This window comes from Nomascus leucogenys, chromosome 22a (genome assembly GCF_006542625.1).
Source record: "Nomascus leucogenys isolate Asia chromosome 22a, Asia_NLE_v1, whole genome shotgun sequence".
Lineage (NCBI taxonomy): Eukaryota > Metazoa > Chordata > Mammalia > Primates > Hylobatidae > Nomascus > Nomascus leucogenys.
This window is the reverse complement of record NC_044402.1, coordinates 2,241,335-2,259,917: the sequence shown is the minus strand read 5'-3', so window position 1 is coordinate 2,259,917 and position 18,583 is coordinate 2,241,335. Positions and strand designations below refer to the sequence as shown.

The following is an 18,583-nucleotide window of genomic DNA, read 5'->3' as shown; positions in this document are numbered from 1 at the left end:
GTCTCAATCTCTCTGAAAGGGGCGGAGCGTACCCGAGCGAGCCCTCGCCGCCGATTGGTGACCGACCGCAGGGTGGCAGGGGAGGTGCCCTTACGCGGATTGGAGAGGGCAGCGATGGGGCGGAGTTCAAGCTCCGATTAGTCCTCGCTCCGTGGCGGGCTTGGCGATTGGACGCTGGCGCTGTCAGCCGTGCGCGGACCGGGGCGGGGCGGGGCGGGGCGGGGCGGTGCCCCGGGCTGGGCGAGGGGCCGGGTGCGGGGCCGCTGGCCGGGAGGCTGAGGCGGCGTCATGTCTTCCGAAGTGTCCGCGCGCCGCGACGCCAAGAAGCTGGTGCGCTCCCCCAGCGGCCTGCGCATGGTGCCCGAGCACCGCGCCTTCGGAAGCCCGTTCGGCCTGGAGGAGCCGCAGTGGGTCCCGGACAAGGAGGTGGGTGGCCGTCGCCCCGTCCCGCGCCTCCGACCCGCCCCGCCGCCCCACCGTCCCGGCCCGGCCCCGCGGGCTTCCAGGCTCCCGCGACGCCCCCTCCGCCTCCGGGCGGTCCCTTCCCCAGCCGGCCCCCGCCCCGCTCTCTCCCAAGTTGGCCGCATCCCCGGGCCGCCGCCTCAGGCTCCTGCGCCCGCGGGGAGGGCGGGAGGCGCGCGGGGTCCCGGTGCGGGGGTCCTGGCAGGGCAGGAGGCCCTGCACCTGTCCAGGGCGGGCGCCGGGAGGCGGGACGGGGGCGCAGGCTGGTCCCAGGGGTGGGTGCGGCCCTGTCCGAGGCCGGTTCGTGCTGGGCTAACGCGTATGGACTGTGTCCCGAGAGCTGGGGCTCGCTCCCGAGAAAGTGGAAGGCGGAGCGCGTTCCTCGCAGGCTCGGTGGGGAGGGCGCGTGCTGTCCGCGGAAACGCTGGAGCTGGCGGCCCCGCAGGGGTCCCTCCCGGGAACCAGGGGAGGCGTCGGTGCCGCGGGCGGCTGGCCGGTTCCGAAGCCACCTCCTGCTCAGAAGCCGGGCCGGGAGGAGGGCCAGGACCCACTCTGCGGGCCAGGCTGCCCCCACTTTCCCTTCGTCTACACCACCCTCCACCTCGGAAGCGAGAGCGCAGTCGCCCACTGGACAGTCTGAAGGAGTGCGGGTGCTGCATCCGTTTCCCATAGGCCCAGACACGGCGGGAGTTGCCCAGGCCACTCCTGCAGACATTGGGGCGTGGGCGTGGGGTCCCTGAGCCAGGCCATCCGCTGGGCCTCCCGCGGGGTTCCCTGTGACCTGATTGGAGGTGCCTTTGCCTCACACCAGCCCCTTGGCCAACTAGGAAGGCCCCGAGTGCGTTTAATCCCACTGGCTGTGCGCTAACAGGTGTGTCCAGTTTCTGTTCTGTGGATTTTACCAGGATAAAAAAAAAGTTGGGGGAGAAAAAGAATTTTTGTAATATGACTTTCATGCCTAACGCATGTTACAGATTCGTTTAATTCCCTCAGGTGAGAGAACTAAGCAGACGTTGGAACCAGGTTCAAGAAGTCAAAGTAGCACTAATTGACTGGGTTCATTGAAGCTTGGTCGGAGGCCTGGTGCGGGGGTGGGCGGCCACAGAGCCTCGGGGACAGGACGGAATTCGAGTGACTCTGGGGAAGTGTCTCAGGCATTTACAGTGTACGGAGCCGTCACCGGTCACTGAGCGTGTCCTGGAGAGTCGAGACCAGTGCTGCTCACCTGTCCCCAGTATCGCCACCCTAAGGAGTCTTTTTAGACACTCCCCCAATCATCTTCCTACGACATCTTTTTAAAAATTTACATTTAAGTTGACAAGTGAAAATTGTATTTATGGTGTAATGAACTCTTAATAGCACAGAAACACTCCACGTCTGTATGAACCGTATGGAGCACGTGAGAAAGTGTGGCCAAGATGAGGCAGAGGTTTCCACCAAAGCACAATTTCTTTCTCCCTACTGTACACATGCACTGATCTTACGGTTCTGTTTTTTAGTTAACCACTGTGTTCCCCTCCTTCATTCTCTCTTCCACAGCCCTTCTGGTGTCAGCTGAATTGTTTAGGATTTTTCCCCGCCTTTCTTTGTGGCCTCTGCTGAGGCACTGTGTGGAAGTCCCGCGGTGACTTCCGGCGGAGTGGAGTTGAAACCTTTGAGTCATGGTGGCGTCCCTGGTGGAAGAGAAGATTCATTCCCACGCTGGCGTGGTGGCAAGATACCCCTCCAGAGCCCCCCACCATGTTTGGATGACTAATTGGGATCTGAGCAGCTGAGGGAGGTCCTAGCACTGCGTGGGCTTGGGGGACAGAGAAACCATTCTAATGAAGATGGACGTGGTCTCTGAGTTTTGTGTTGTGAATTTTATTGGAGCATGGTCTTACAGGCCAGAAATGACCAAAGACAGTGTTCTGGAGGAACTCACAACGGGGCAGTAAGGGCTGGAAGATTTGGAATAAAGTCCAGCTTTAGTCGCAATAGCTCGAGGGGACACGTCCGGTAACAGTCGCCTGACGTGGCGATGCTGAAGGGGACGCTGAGCTACGCTGTGCTGGCTGCGTGCTTGGGGCCGCTAAGGTGATTGTCGGGAGGTGACTCAAATGTGCAGATAACCAGTTGTGGGAAACAGGTTTATTTGAGGTGGTTTGGAATGGGGAGAGGAGAATTTGGTAGAACTTGGCAGGTGGGTAACATTGTCCTTGGCTTGGTGGCCGTGTGCCGATCGGCATCATCATCATATGTGTAAACGTGTTGGTCCATTTTCATTCCGGCGCTGTCCTTAGCCAGGGGAGTCTGAATCCAGCCCACTGCACATCTCCGGAATACCAGGTGCCTGACCAGGCTGGTTTATCAGTTTGGGCCCATGAGGGTTATCCCTTTAAAGTGCTGCAAAAACCCCTGGAGAGTGTGTGCACACGTGCACCTTTCTCAGAGAGGTGGCCTGCAGCTCTCAGATTCTCAAGGCGCTCTGATGCAGAACCCGTTGAGAATCGTTTCTCCAGTCTGTGCCTCCTCAAGAACCTGTGGGGCAGGGGAGGCGGAGGCGGTGTGTAAAGCTTCGTGCGACACCACTTTGGATAGAGGTGCTTTGGGGGTGTGAAGGAAGCCTCGGATGATCTCTGGGGCTTGTCTGACTCTGCCATCAAATATCCGACACTGACGCAAGGCAGTGGGCTTGGGGGTGGGCGGTCCGGGCGTGCAGCCATCTGGGCTTGTCACAAGCAGCTGAGATCCTGAGTTTTATCCTTAAAATCCTTGCCACTGTGCACCCCTCCCACCTCCCATCCGTGGTGCTGGCAGAAGCAATGACCGCAGCTCCATGCTGGCGGGTTGACACTTTGATGGATACTCTAGATTCAGAACCAGGGAGGAGAGAGCACGTGGGTGTCTGATCACGAGCCTGGACTCGGATGAGGAGAGATCTGAAGTGAGGACTGTTGCTAGAGGCGTCTGGGGCTGTGCAGCGGGGAGAACAAGGGACCCTGAGTTCTGTGAGGGTCTCACAGGCCAGGCCGGACAGGGCTTTTCTTTTGCAGGGAGGAGTGGCCAAGGCTAGAAAGAATCAAGCTGGGGAGGTGGGATGGGCCAGTGGAGGGTGAGGACCTCCAGCAGATCAGAGAGCTGAGGCCAGAATACAAAAATTAGCTGGGCGTGGTGTGTGTGCCTGTAATTCCAGCTACTCGGGAGGCTGAGACAGGAGAATCACTTGAACCCAGGAAGCGGAGGTTGCAGTGAGCTGAGATTGTGCAGCTGCACTCCAGCCTGGGTGACCAAGTGAGACTCCGTCTCAAAAAAATAAATAGATGATAAAAATACAAAAATTAGTCGGGCATGGCGGTGTGTGCCTGTATCCCAGCTACTCAGGAGGCTGAGGCAGGAGAATCACTTGAACCGGGAAGAGGAGGTTGCAGTGAGCCAAGATTGTGCCACTGCACTTCAGCCGGGGTGACAGAGCAAGACTGTCTCAAAAAAAAAAAAAAAAAAACCAGGTAAGGGAATTGTGTTCCAGTTGATCATGAGGAGAAATGGCCAGTGTTTTCTGAGGCAGAGAATGGGAATGTGCAGGGCCTTGCTGCAGGTGGACAAGGGCGGCATCTGTGCTCTCTGGCTCGAATGGGGAGGGTGGTTCTCGGTGGAAGGCTTTCCCAGGGCACTGCAGGGTGGGGGGTTTCAGAATTATTTCCAGGATCTCAGCGCTTGGGCAAAGCTCACCCCTGTGAGGTGCAAGGGACTGCCAGAGCCTCCGCAGGTGTTCTGGGAACCAGCAGCCTCATGAGATACTGCCAGGGACACCGGCGAGCTTCTCAAGGGTCCCTGTGGCTGGCTAAGAGCTTTTTCTTTTTTGAGACAAGGTGTTGCTGTGTTACCCAGGCTGGAGAGCTTTTACTGATGTTAGGTAAAACTGAGACTTTCAAGCCACAAAAAAGGATTCCTGGGCTGAGTTTAAATTTCCATTTAAACTCCCTGTGGGAGGCCAGGCCGCCCTCAGCATAGCCCTCCCAGGATGCGATCATAGTGTTTGCACCTGTCACCATCTTCAAACTGTCTGACAGCTTCAAATTGTAGAAAACTGATAGTAACGCACGTGTTTCTAGTCCCTGAGATGCAAGTAGATTTTGTCCCTCAGAGGTGAAGTTGACGTCCTCTCTCACACGCCCCACCGCAGGGTCCCTGCGAGAGGAGCCAGTTTACAACTCATATCTTCCTTCCTCACGGCCTGTATCCATGTCTGCTCTTTGGATTCTCCTTTGAACTGGGTTTTTAGTCTTACTGGTTCTCTCATTAACTAATGAGTTAAATCTTTGACGTGGGTTCGTTTTCTGTTTGTAGGAGTTACGCTCTACCAGTTAAACCTGATTGTCTTCCAATAAAGGTGCATTGATACATGCATTTAAATTGTTTTTTGATTGGCGAGTTCTTGGGGGGCTGAGAATTAGTTGACTGTGGGAGCCCCACCAGCCAGTGGGTGACGCTTCTCACTGTAGTGTGGGAGCTCAGAGTGCGTGGTGGGGCCTGATGTCCTTTGTCACCCCCGCCTCAAAGGGAGGGCAGGCCCATGTCCATGGCCGGCCTATGTCCTGAGACTTCGTTTTTTTATGGTAACTTTTTTTGAACATCCATTTAAACTCCCTAAACTATACTTTCAGATTATATTGACCTTGAGGGTGGAGGCGCTTTTGGTTTCTTGCGTGCTGCCAAACCCCACTCTTTGGGGCAGGCCAGGTGCTGGTTCTGAGGAGCTGCCCTGTGACCCTCGAGGGGCTGTTCCTGTTGCTTTAGAGTGGGGGAGCGGGTCTCGACCTGCAGGTCTCTAAGGAGCTCCGTGCTGGTGTCTGCTCTACTGTGGAGGAACGGCGGGTTTCACGATTTCTCTTTTTTGTTTTGTTTGAGACGGAGTCTCACTGTCGCCCAGGCTGGAGCGCAGTGGCGCAATCTCGGCTCACTTCAACCTTCGCCTCCCGGGTTCAAGCGATTCTCCTGCCTCAGCCTCCCGAGTAGCTGGGACCATAGGCACCCGCCACCACGCCCAGCTAATTTTTAGGTTTTATTTTATAGAGACAGGGTCGTGCTGTGTTGCTCAGGCTGGTCTGAAACTCCTGAGCTCAAGCAGTCCTCCCACCTCAGCCTCCCGAAGTGCCGGGATTACAGGTGTGGCCACCACACCTGACCTGGTTTCTTCTTTCATTGCTCGCGGCCATCTTGCTTACCCACTGGGAAGCCGAGTTTACGGCATCTGCCTTGACGGCCTCCGAGCATGTCATCTGGCAGGGTGGGTGCAAGTCAGCTGTGGTTTACTGAACTAGCAGGGAGGGGACGAGTGCCCAGGGCTCTGACTCCTGTAGGCAGCCAGGGGAAGTGTGTTCTGAAATTTCACTGGGAGCCGTCTGCTTGCGCCTGCCCTGGTCCTCGCTCCCTCTTAGCCCCGCTTCCCTCGAGACAGCTCCTTCTGTGTCCATTCAGCTTCCCGCCAAGCCTGTGCTGGGCCCTGCAAGGTGGCCGCGGAGGCCTCCTGTGGAAGTGAGTGCCAGGCGCCCCAGAGAGGCCTGGGCCGAGGCTGCCTCCATGACGCCACTGCACAGAGCACGAGGGCTCCTGGAGAGCACTTGGGCCCCGCCGTCCATCCCAGGGGCAGTGTCTGTCGTTAGCAGGCTTATCTGCTTGGCTTGGGCAAGAGGGTCGGGCAGCAGATGGGTGTTATTAGGGGCACTGCCCAAGCTGACCCTGCCTCACTCTCCCTCTTCGTCTCTGTGTGTTTGTCACAGCCTGCACCTCTGGCCTCGTGGCCCTCACTAAACACCTTTATTATTTATTTATTCATTTTCCTCACTAAACGTCTTGAGGCCTGTTTCATTGGGTTATTCTTGGAGGTTTTGGTTTCCCTGGCGAATGTGCTGGTTTGAAAGTCTGCTCCAGCCCACCCTGGTGGTGACACGTGTACCTGGGATGTGATGCAGACAGAGGCTGGCATTCCAGACACCGCTGGCCACCTACGGTGAAAACGGATGAATCACACTTGGTTTCTGGGCTTTGGTGTATTCTCCCTAGCTCCTAAAATAGCTGTTTCACTGAACATCAGAGCTGCTGGGTCCAATTAAAGGAGGCGCTGGTGGGAGCCTGGTCTGGTGCCCGGCTTGCTGTGCCTGCACTTCCTTTGCGGGGCGTGCTTACTGGCGGGGTAGGTATTTGGCAGTAGTTTTACCTTATGTCCTCATCCATTGCTTTATTTCATATTAAATTGCTCTATTGATAATTTTTAAAATTTCTTTCACTAATATCAATAGGAAATTACCTTATTTAAAAATCTATACATCTGAGGTCAAATTATTTAGAGTAATAAACTTCTGGATCACTTATATTTTTTAAGGGAGTAAATCCTAGGTGTGGTCTTTTTTTTTTTTTTTTGAGACAGAGTCTCACTCTGCTTCCCAGGCTAGAGTGCAGTGGCATGAACATGGCTCACTACAGCCTTGACCTCCGGGGCTCAAGCTGTCCTCCCAGCTGTGCCTCCCAAGTAGCTGGGACTACAGGTGTGCACCATCATTAAATGAGCCCGGCTCATTAAAAAAAATGTTCGGACCAGGTGCAGTGGCTCATGCCTGTAATCCCAGCACTTTGGGAGGCCAAGGTGGGCAGATCCACGAGGTTAGGAGATTGAGACCATCCTGGCTAACACAGTGAAACCCCGTCTCTACTAAGAATACAAAAAATTAGCCGGGCGTGGTGGCGAGCACCTGTAGTCCCAGCTACTCGGGAGGCTGAGGCAGGAGGATGGTGTGAACTCGGGAGGTGGAGCTTGCAGCGAGCCGAGATGGCGCCACTGCACTCCAGCCTGGGTGACAGAGTGAGACTCCGTCTCAAAAAAAAAAAAAAAAATGTTTGTAGAGACAGGGCCTTGCTGTGTTGCCCAGGCTAGTCTTAAACTCCTGGGCTCAAGTGATCCTCCTGCTTCAGCCTCCCAAAGTGCTGGGATTACAGGCATGAGCCACTGCTCCAGCAGTGTGGTGTTATATTTAGAAATTGGCCTTTCAGCTTGCCCATACACAAACTGCACAGTAAATGTGAAAAGCAGTCCTCTTTCACCACTGTCTGCTGAGAATATTGAGAGCGCTCTCCCCTTCTATCGGGCACTGTGGGCCAGGGTCACCACAGAGAGACCATCAACAGTTATTCTCACTGGGACCTGGTGATAATGTGGCTTCGTGTTTGCTTAAGCTCAGAGTTAAAACCCCCGAGAAGCTTTCTCTAGCAGATTCTAGTGGATTCTGTGGCTAGTGGATGTCTGGGGTCAGGGAAAGGGCCACCACACAGAGGCAGGGACTGTGCCACCGCACAGCAGGCAGAACGTTCCGGAACCAACAGGCCCATTCGAGGGCAATGGCAGGACTGGGCTAAAGCACAATCAGGGCGGGGAACAGCCAGCCAGCGCCCACAGCCCGTGGGCAGGGAGCCCCTGGCAGAGCTGCCAGCTGGACTTTGTAGATGCTTCCAGAAGGCTGGGATGGGCCAGGCCTGGTTTCCAAGTCCAGGAAGCAGCTTAAAAGCAAAGGGAAACAAAAAAAGGCTGGTTGTGGGATCTCACAAAGCTCAGGACCTGCCTGCCTGAGTTGGGGCAGTGGCGACATGGAACTCAGCAGGGATGAGTCCCTCGTGCGGGTCACGACGGGCCAGTCCTCGCTGCAGAATGGCGTCTGAAGGGCCCCTGATGTGCGCCACAACTGGGACCTCTGTCCTCCTACAGTGAGGGTACACATGTGGCTGTGGACCCCAGTGGACTCCTTCCAGAAGCATCTGCAGAGTCCCAGGACCACCAGACTCTGTTCTGCCAACTAAGCACAGTGGGCACTTGGCACCTGATGTGGACTGTCTCCGAGCCCCCTGTGGAGGGGCTGCAGGCTTCCTGTGCTGCGTGTGTGGGTCCCGCAGGCTGGAGGGAGGCCCCTGCCTTTGCACAGCGCAGGTGGCGGGGACACGGTGAGGGTGGCGGGTGTGATGGCGCCGCGTCGGAGCAGCTCCTCCGCACCAGCGTCTTCTGGGGCTCAGAGAAGGGGTTGGACTTCCCAGAGGAGGGGTGCAGGGCAGGGAAGAGTCCCCATGCCTGTGAGGGAGAGGATCAGGGCAGGGTGGTGGAGGGTCCACGGCTGGGCCCCCAGACCACAGGGAGGCTGTGCAGCCATGTCAGAGGCACTGGGGGATTGGGCGGCCGCGCAGTCCCCACCCTGGCTCAGACCCAGGGGCCTGTGTTCCAGAAGGTGCTCAGCCCTGGTGACCCCACAGGCCTTGCCTGCCTCGTTGTGGAATCAGCCCCAGCAGTGTTCGCCGGCCCAGAGTTGGGCTGGAACAGTGCCATGCGTGTGGGAGCAGCTTTCCCACGGAGGGGCTGAGCCCCGTCAGCTGCTTGTCGGTGCCAGCACAGCCCGTCTGTCCTTGATGGAGCTCTGAGGCGGCTCTCGCGTTAGATAAGACGTCTGAGCTCTTGTGTGGCTTGGTAATGCTGTGGCCACCTCCAGTCTGCCTCCTTTTCGAGACTTCAGGCCCTCAGTGTATGCTCGCCAGGTAATTCCTGGTCTCGTTTGGGGGCCCCCTCCTTCCCCTGGAAGGGAAAAGGGGGCTCTTTGTGGAGCGAAGGTCTTCTCTTACATCTCTTTTGAGGATTATTGTGCTTTGAACATGGATGATTCTTGGTCAGTATTCGGCAGAGTCCTTAATCATCAGAAGCCAAAAGACCCTCCATCTCTCCCAAGAGGACCCCCTTTGATTCACACTGTTCAGTCACTGGTTCATTTAACCCACACCTGTTTCTAGTTCACCACCCGCCACCGAGGTCTCTGACACCGAGGACCAAAGCGGGGTGTGCTTGTCACACCAGGCGGCAGCCTCGCTGGGACCTTCTTGTTTCATCCTTACCAAGGACCCCAGAGCACAAGGGTCTTGTTCTCATGAAGCTGAGGGAGGCGAGGCGTCCTGGGTCCCGCAGCCCCCATGTGCTGCTGAAGGGCCTGTTGGGGAGCCGGTGGGCAGCACCGACGCCCAGCTTTGAAAAAGGCTGTTCTGCCTCACCAAATCCGGGGGCCATTTTCATGGCGAAAGTGTCCTTCACTCTGTTAAAAGAATGCACGGTGACAGATTTCCTTCAGAGCCAGGTCTGAACGTCTTCCCCTTGGATTGGAGTCCCTGCTGTCAGAGCGGGGGAGCTGGCGGCGATGGCGGCGTCCTCATGCTGCACTCATGCCGGCCTCAGGGTCCCCCTGCCATCTGGAATGCGCAGGAGGCGGCCAGGCCAGGACGGAGCCTTCCCAGCGGAGGTTTGGAGTTCCGTGCCTTTGGTGCGGAGGGTGAGCGAGTTCACGGTGACTTCGTCCCGTGGTCATGAGGAGGTTCGAGCTAGGAACCCCCTGCAAGTGGTAAATGCATCCGGCTTGCTGTTCTAAGTGGAGGCGGCAGGCACAGCTGGGACCCACGCCCCTCAGACCACACCGTCCGTGGTGGTCGTGCGCCAGCAGGCACCTTGCCGGGCCGCACTCCCTCTGGGGCTGCTGCGAGAAGCTGAGCCATGGAGCTTGGAGGCCTGGCTGGTTTTTCTAAGGAGTTGGCCAGGTGGCCATGGCTGCCCACAGTGGGGCATGACCTTGGGCTTGTGGCCTCCTCAGTGAGGGCCTCCTGGCAGGGGCTGAGAGCCCAGCGTCAGTGGGGGCTTCAGCATAGACCACCACGTGTGTGTCTCTGGGTGCTTGGTAAACGTACCCTGTGCTTTGGTGACAAGTTTTTTTTGTCTAGCCAAGTGAAGCAGTGGAAATGCAGGGAGCATCTTAAATCTGTTTTATTTCTAACTGATTGATTTCAATTCCACCTTCACCCTTAGACCGACCAAGCATCTGAGGTGCCGGCACAGCACCACCTTGCCATGGGGTTTCAGGCCTGCTGTGACCCCTTGGGGAAAGTGAGCCCCATGGCCACCTGCCCAGTTCTCAGGTCTTGTGCTGTCAGAATTCCTGGTGGGCCCTGAGCCCAGTCACCTTCCTGTTTCTGTCCGCCTTTGTACATTCTGTGTGCATAGAACTCTCTTTGCCAACAAAGTCCAGCCTTGTGAGCCCTGGCTTGTGAGTCTTCGAGCTTCTCTGCATCTGAGTCCTCCAGCTGAGGAAGCATCTTCAGGGCGTCCCCAGACCTGGCGCCCACCCCCGTGACACACACCGGCCTGTGTGTGCTTCAGCTGCTTCCAGGGGTTCCCTCACAGGCGGGGGTCAGGGCACGCACGCCAGGACTCCAAGTAAAGGACCAGAATAATAAGCTTTATGTCTCAGATACCTGGGCTTTTGCTGGCTGGTGCACAACCCCAGAATCAGCAGCTCCCCATGCTCGCCTCGTTTGTGAAGTGGGTGCTCGCACAGCCTTCCCTGGTTTAGGGGTTTAGGTTGGCTCCTGCTGTGGGTTTCCTAGTCGCTTTGTGGCGTTGCCCTTTGGTTCCAGTAACAGGACCAGGGCCAAAAAGGCGTTGTTAAGGTGAACTGCTGTTGGGTCCTGTGTGGAGGGACCTGAAGTGCCAGGATGCACGCTCTGCTTTGAGACAGTCAAACCCCAAGCCGACCTCAGGCCCCATGGGTACGCTGGGTGCATCTCCTGCAGGCCTCGGACCAGCCTGCACCCCACCGCATTGGCTCCGGAGCCTGGGCACAGGCGGCCAGTCCACCGTCCTGCGTCACAACCCTGCCTGCCTCAGGCTGCTTGGGTGCGTGGGGAAGTGGCAGGGCCCAGCTTTCTCAGCAGCCCGTGGTCGTGCCCCAGCGACGTGGCGAGTGACCAAGCTGGGTTTTAACGCTTTGTCGTCTCTTTCCCAGTGTCGGAGATGTATGCAGTGTGATGCCAAGTTTGACTTTCTCACCAGAAAGGTGAGCTGAGGCTGCTGAGTGGGAGTGGTGGGAAGAGGGGAGGGCCCCCAACAGGACAGCTGCCCCTTCTGGCAGGGGACGGATGTCATCTTATGGCTCGTTTTTTTTTTTTTTTTTTTTTTGAGACAGAGTTTCGCTCTTGGTGCCCAGGCTGGAGTGTAGTGGCTCCATCTCGGCTCACTGCAACCTCTGCCTCTCGGGTTCAAGTGATTCTCCTGCCTCAGCCTCCTGAGTAGCTGGGATTACAGAGGCTTGCCACCACGCCTGGCTAATATTTATATTTTTAGTAGAGATGGGGTTTCACCATGTTGGCCAGGCTGGTCTCGAACTCCTGACCTCAAATGATCCTCCCACCTCGGCCTCCCAAAGTGCTGGGATTACAGGTGTGAGCCACCGCGCCCAGCCATTATGGCTTGTTTTGAGTGTCAGCCATGCCCTGTTTCCGTGGAAAGTGACTGTGCTGATTCTGCCAGACGCCATGGGGTGGGGGTGCAGCTTGCGAGGCCTGTGCACCCACCTGTCCCCGCCTCCCCCGCCCCCTCCGCCCTGTCCCCGTGCCGCTTTGCCCTCGCGAAGTGTCTTGCCCCTAATGTGTGACCAGCTCATGGCGCCCCGAGGCCCGAGGGCGTCCTAAGCAGTGGGACTTGGGTAGTTGAAAGAAAGCTGAAAAAACAGCCATTTTGATCCATGATTTTGAAAAAAGGGCCTCATTTCCCAGGTGAGGCGGAGCCCTGCTGTGTGGTGGGGAGCCCAGGGGCTGGCGTCAGGAGGTGCGCGTGTGCAGCGGCCGGCACTGGGGCCTCGCGTTTAGGCGTGGCCCGGGGAGTGCCAGGCCAGCAGGGGCCACACCCGGGGCCGCTTGTGCCCTGCCCCTCCTCACTGCCAATCCTCCCGCATCTGCCCAGCACCACTGTCGCCGCTGCGGGAAGTGCTTCTGCGATAGGTGCTGCAGCCAGAAGGTGCCGCTGCGGCGCATGTGCTTTGTGGACCCCGTGCGGCAGTGCGCGGAGTGCGCCCTGGTGTCCCACAAGGAGGCGGAGTTCTACGACAAGCAGCTCAAAGTGCTCCTGAGCGGTAAGGACGGGTGTCCTGCACAGTCCTGCGCGCTCCGCCAGCCGGCCCATCGTGTCTGTGGCGATGCTGCGGGCTGTGCACGGGGCGTTCTGCTTCTTCTTGACGTTCTCTCGCCTTCCCTCCCTTCCCCGTTTTCTTCTGGATTCGTTTAGAAGCAGTTATAGAGGCTTCCCTTCTTTTCAGAGATGGAATGTCGTCTAAAATGTTGGTGCTGACTCCGCTGGGCACGTCCATCGGGTGGGAGGGGAGGCCCTGGGCCCAGGCAGCGCCTTCCCCCTTCTCCCAGGTGGAACCCGGCGCCGGCGCTCGGGTGTTTGCGACCACTGCGGCTCCTCGATGAGAGTCCGGAGACCTTTGCCCAGTAGCACGATGCAGACCCGGTTTTGAGCCATCTCTGGGGACCTGGTGTGGGAGAAGGGCATTCTCCAGGGGCTTAGGGTGTGCCTCCGTGGAATCTCTGAGCAACGAGCAGCGCCTTCTCCCCACTGCCCGCCCACCTCTGGCCACTGCCTTCCCAGCCTCCTGTCCCCTGCCTGCCCGCCATGGGGTCTGGGACCACCTGCCTTCCTGCCCACAGCTCCGTCCTGTGTGAAACGGGCATGGTCCCTGGCTGGACGGTGGGCTTTGTTGTGCCTCCTTTCTGCTGTCTTGGTCCTGTCCTGCCAGCTCTTAGGACGTGTGAGCAGAGAGGGGTTTATTGTTCTTAGATCTGGACTTTGGTGATGAATTCCCTGCATCCTTTGAAGGATGTAAAAGAATTTCTAGGAGCTTTGTAAGCAAGCAGAACCTGTCTAGAGCCGCGCCTTTTGGTTTACCTCTTAAACCCTTGATCCATGACTGCTTTTTTGCTCAGCTGAAGGGGTCCTTAGAACAAAGCTGTGGTTTGTTTCTTGCTGTTTTCACTCTGTCCTCTGTGCGTGTGTCTCCTACTGGTACTCGTGGGAAGGGTTAGGTGGAAAAGAAGCAGGCCCTGTTCTCACGTTTGCTTTTGTGTTCCCAAGGAGCCACCTTCCTTGTCACGTTTGGAAACTCAGAGAAACCTGAAACTATGATTTGTCGTCTTTCCAATAACCAGAGGTAAGAACCGGATCCAGCTTGGCACGGGGCAGCGTTGTCACAGACCGGGAGCCTCGGTGGCACTGAGCCTGAGAGTGACCCGATTTGGACACTTTTATTTGTTGTAGATACTTGTTTCTGGATGGAGACAGCCACTATGAAATCGAAATTGTACACATTTCCACCGTGCAGATCCTCACAGAAGGCTTCCCTCCTGGAGGTAAATGCCAGCACGTCCTTTCCTAAGCCAGGAGGGTTTGGTGCCATGTGTGGGTGACAAGAGGGGCGTGCACTTTTGGGATCAGACAGCCGCCCTGAGGCGCGGGGTCTGCTGGGTTTCCAGGACAACCTGCCTTTCCTCTTTTGCGGGGCGTGTATTTACTCAGAGGCTTTAGAACTCGCCAGGTGAGTGGAGACTTAAACTGTAAGACAGCAAAGGGAAATTTGCCTTAGCATATCATCATGCTTTCCTCTGCTCTAAATGCTCTAAGGTATCATTCCATTTATTGTTGGACTCAAACCAAGGATAAAGCCCCAAATGCAATAACTGAGATCCCCAAAAAGGTCCGAGTGGTGGCTCATCGGGAGCCAGCACTTCAGCCCTCCTCCTGCAGGCGTCTGTGCAGACTAAACCCCTGATGCATTTCCTGGTGAGCTTTGGCCCAGCCTGGGCCTCTCCACTAAACTCTGCTGACAGGGAGCTCGCATCCCGTTATCTGCAAACTGTGCTGACAGATGCGTGTGCCGTAACTCATGTTGCTTTCCTTCCGTTCTCTCACCGGCTCTTGGTTGCTCCTTCTCGCCACTGCCTGCCCACCTTCTTGCCATAGAAAAAGACATTCACGCTTACACCAGCCTCCTAGGGAGCCAGCCTGCCTCTGAAGGTCAGCCTCTTCCTCCTCTCCGGGGCTCCCTGCATGCAGCGGGTCCGTTCCCCTCGCCACCTGGCTTCTGTCCACGGGGTGGTCCATGCCAAGGTTCTTTGTGAAACCTGAATTCACTTATTTTGGTTGACTTAAGAGAGATGTTGGGTCTGATACGTGGGTTTATAAAGCATAAATGAAGATACCGCAGCAGATGTACTTTCCCAGTTCTGTCTCGGGGGAGGGTTACCCAGCAATTGACAGCTGTCAGTACCTGCCAGCCCTGAACAGGCTGAGGCCAGGGGGCATGGGTGCTCACCTGCCCTCGGGGCCTCTCCCAACATTGCCCTTCCCACCGAAGCCTATTGCTCCCCAGCTCAATGTGGCCTCCTGGGACCCCTGACTCTCCTGGCACTACTGTCAGCCTCCTGAATGATGAGGTGAGACGCCCAGGCCAGTGTTCTGTCCTGAGCTCAGGGATGTGTGTGGAGCCGGGATGGCATCAAGCTGGTTGCCTTGAGCAGGCTGCAAGGTATAGACGCCCAGGTGCAAAGGGTAGGGTCTGGAGAAGCGGGGGTCACCACAGGCACCCCTCTCTGGCTGCCTCCTCCTGGGGAGCCTGAGGCTCAGATGAAGGCCAGTGTTTATGGGCATCAGATGAAGGCCAGTGTTTAGGGGCATCAGATGAAGGCCAGTGCCTCAGGAGGTCAGGGCAACACAGCCTCCTGGACTGCTCTCCTGGGCAGACCCTCCCCAGGGCTTCTGGCACTGTGTCCCCCTTGTGGTTTGTGGGGTGCAGTGAGCCCCGCTCTGCCCAGTCTCAGTAGAGCCCCTCAGACCCCAGCACCCTGTCTTCCGGTGGGGGTGGGGACAGTAGGAACAGTCCCCTGACCTGAAGGCAGCCAAGGGGCCGCCTGCCAGCCTGGGCCCTGCAGGGCAGGCCACACACTCATTCTTTCAAGGCCAGATAGTAAACCTTTGCCGGTCACATGTGCTGTGGTGAAGGCGGAGGCGGCTGCAGAAGACAGGGTGACAGATGGCTATGGCTATGATCCAGTGGTGCTTTATCAAGCAAATGCAGGCGGTGAGCAGAGCCATGGTCGCCCTGCTCTAGAGCCCAGGCAGGACGTTACACTGACAGGCAAGGTTCCCCAGTGTCGGGGCTGGGGGGGCGTGCCCTAACCATAGATCCAGGCTTATTTAAGTATGGTTCCAGAGGCCGGGCATGGTGGCTCACGCCTGTAACCCCAGCACTTTGGGAGGCTGAGGCGGGCAGATGACCTGAGGTCAGGAGTTCGAGACCAGCCTGGGCAACATGGTGAAACCCTGTCTGTACTAAAAATACAAAAATTAGCCGAGTGTGGTGGCGGGTGCCTGTAGCCTCCCAGCTACTCGGGAGGCTGAGGCAGGAGAATCACTTGAACCCAGGAGGCGGACGTTGCAGTGAGCCAAGATGGCACCACTGCACTCCAGCCTGGGCAACAGAGACTCAAAAAATAATAATAATAAGCCAGGCATGGTGGCTCATGCCTGTAATCCTAGCACTTTGGGAGGCTAAGGCGGGCAGATCACCTGAGGTCGGGAGTTCGAAACCAGCCTGACCAACATGGAGAAACCCCGTCTCTACTAAAAAGACAAAAAAAATAGCTGGGTGTAATCCCAGCTACTCAGGAGGCTGAGGCAGGAGAATTGCTTGAACCCGGGAGGCGGAGGGTGCAGTGAGCCGAGATCGCGCCACTGCTCTCCAGCCTGGGCAACAAGAGCAAAAACTCTGTCCTGGAAAAAAAAAAGTGTGGTTCCGGGGCCTCCCAGGGGACAGCATGTCATAGGTTGCTCAGGCCTCCAAGCGTGGTTGGTGCGCCTCTAACTGCAGCCTTGGCGCCCACTCCACCAACCGGCAGAAGAGCCGGCCCTGAGTGCTGATAGGGAGATGTGTGTCTGATGGAGGGTGTCTCCTGAGAGGTCAGTGATAGCTCAGGATGGGGCTTCCCTCCCAAGTCATCAAGTTCATGGGAGGCTGCATCCCATGGGTCTCTTTCAACACCAGCCCTGACTGAAGAGCCGCTCTCTTCAGCAGTTTGTTGGAGCAAGTGCTAGAATTGAGTCATTGTCACTGGAACAGCTGGTCACTGCCCAGACGGGGAGCCTGGGTCCCAGAGACCAGTCCCCAACATGGGTGCTGGGTCTGGGGAGGTGGCCCGTGACCAGGCCGGGGTGGCATTTCCCTGGCACTGGGCCTTTGTACTGACAATCCCCTCTGTGCTGGCCCTGCTTCTCAACAGTGGGATGGCTGAGGCCTCTGACTCCTGGGTATGAGGCCAGCTGTGACCCTGACCATCTGTTTGGCCTGTCGGTGGCCAGGGTGCTCTCAAGGTGGCCTCCACTCTTCCCCCAGCCCTGGGTGCAGGTGGGCACCTCTGCAGGAGCTAGTCCTGTCTGGGGGTTCTCTGAAGGCAGGAACCCCCACAGACCCCAGGGCACAGCAGCGCCTCAATTAGCCAAAAAGGAGGCCTCTTGTGGTGATGTGGCTCTTGTTGTTTGTCCCGGGCCCTGGGGCACCCGGCTGAGTGTCTTGGTCCCTCTCCCACCCCCGTGAGCTTGGGGTCTCCCCTCAGAGGCCTGAGGAGATGGTGTTCCCTGGGTGCTCCTGAGCACCAGCCCTCACTGCCAGGCTATGCTTGGAGCAGCACAAGGTTAGGAAGGTGTCCTGGCCACCGCCTTGGGGCTGGTGGCCACCTGGGCACTCAGGGTCTCCTTTGGGCCATCTTACCTCGTCTCCCTCCTCCAGGAGGCAACGCACGGGCCACAGGCATGTTCCTGCAGTATACAGTGCCGGGGACGGAGGGTGTGACCCAGCTGAAGCTGACAGCGGTGGAGGACGCGAATGTGGGCAGGAGGCAGGCGGTGGCGTGGCTAGTGGCCATGCACAAGGTACCTGAGCCCAGGCCAGGGAGGCTGGGCCTTTTGGCTTAGACAAAAGCTTGCCTTTCCCAGAGGAAGCTCTGTGTCCTGCCATTTGCCCCCTATCCCCACAACCTGTTCCCCTCAGCTGGGGTGCCCACGCCATCTCCCCTGAAATGCACACAGGCTTGGCTCCACCAGGCACAGGACCAAGCAGGCCTCACTGTGTTGATCTTGTCTGATCCGCAGGCTGCCAAGCTCCTCTACGAATCTCGGGACCAGTAAAACTCTACGTGGGGCTGAGCTTGGAGTGCATGTGGTCACCAGGACTGAGTCGCTTGGAACAGCAGAGCCTGCTCCTTGCGTACCCCAGGGATTAATCCTGCTTGTGCTGGGAAATGCAACTCATGTGTTTGGAGAAACAAGTGTTCACTTATCTAGTGCAATATGTTCACAGTTTATTAATGCTTTAAACAGCTTCATGTTTTAGAATTTGTGTATTGTCAATACTTAATTGGGGGTGGGAGAGACTGAGCTACACTACTGCTAAACTATTTTTAGCATAATATATACTGTTTTTATGAGTTCCCAGGTTTACTAGAAGGTTCTGGCCCATCAATATTCATTTCATTTAATTCTTCCACAGAACCAGTTTGGGTAGTAGGAACTCAGGCTTCTGGTATGCAGTGGAGCCTGCTCGCCTCTAATAGCCAGTTTACAGCACTTGCCTTAGCCTGTTTTACAGACTGTCCACTTACCTTGTCACTAATCTGGGGCCTCTGGGCTGTGAGTGATCCTTTGATACTTCACCAAGGGGAATGTGGGGGCTTTGTGTTTTGTACTTTTCACTCACTATTTCACTTTATTAAGATGACTGTACAGCAATTTGTATATAAAGCTTATGATTAAAACCTATTTTGAACATACGGACAAGGCCTCGCCTTCCTGTGTCCAGATCACTTGAACCCTCGTGCCACAGCACAGTCTGGCTCCAGAAAGAAGACTCACAGCCGCCGGGGTGAGACGAGTTTATTGTGCACATTTACACAGCATCAGCAGCGTCGGGGCTGGCAGTGGCCACGCTGCTCTACAATGGCGTTCACTTTGCTTCACCACACTATGTACAGTCAATGCTCCAAGGTGATGGGCTACAATGCTGCATCAGTGACTCTATACACACATTTTTACATAAATTACACACAAGACTCATACATGAAAAATAGAGCCTAAGGGCCTGTATTTTAACGAGAAAAAAAAATTTCCAACATAGTTCAGGTAGCTTTGAATGGTCTAGTCAAAAAATACTTTTGGTATATAAAAAGCCTGTACGTACAATTCACA

At 56.6% G+C, this 18,583-nt stretch overlaps 1 protein-coding gene across 4 annotated transcripts; it reads left to right on the top strand.

Annotated features, from left to right (window-relative positions):
- Window positions 1-170: 170 nt before the first annotated feature.
- On the top strand, window positions 171-18,487 carry ZFYVE21 (zinc finger FYVE-type containing 21). Of its 4 annotated transcripts, XM_003276143.4 has the most exons (8): window positions 171-426; window positions 11,298-11,348; window positions 12,254-12,422; window positions 13,424-13,499; window positions 13,607-13,698; window positions 14,309-14,362; window positions 17,130-17,272; window positions 17,492-18,487. In XM_003276143.4, the coding sequence occupies exons 1-8, from the start codon at window positions 289-291 to the stop codon at window positions 17,525-17,527; spliced, it is 759 nt and encodes a 252-aa protein (XP_003276191.3). In that variant the 5' UTR covers window positions 171-288; the 3' UTR covers window positions 17,528-18,487. The 4 variants fall into 4 exon arrangements, with proteins under 4 accessions (XP_003276191.3, XP_030659641.1, XP_030659640.1 ...); XM_030803781.1 differs by lacking the exon at window positions 14,309-14,362; XM_030803780.1 differs by lacking the exon at window positions 17,130-17,272.
- Window positions 18,488-18,583: the final 96 nt, after the last annotated feature.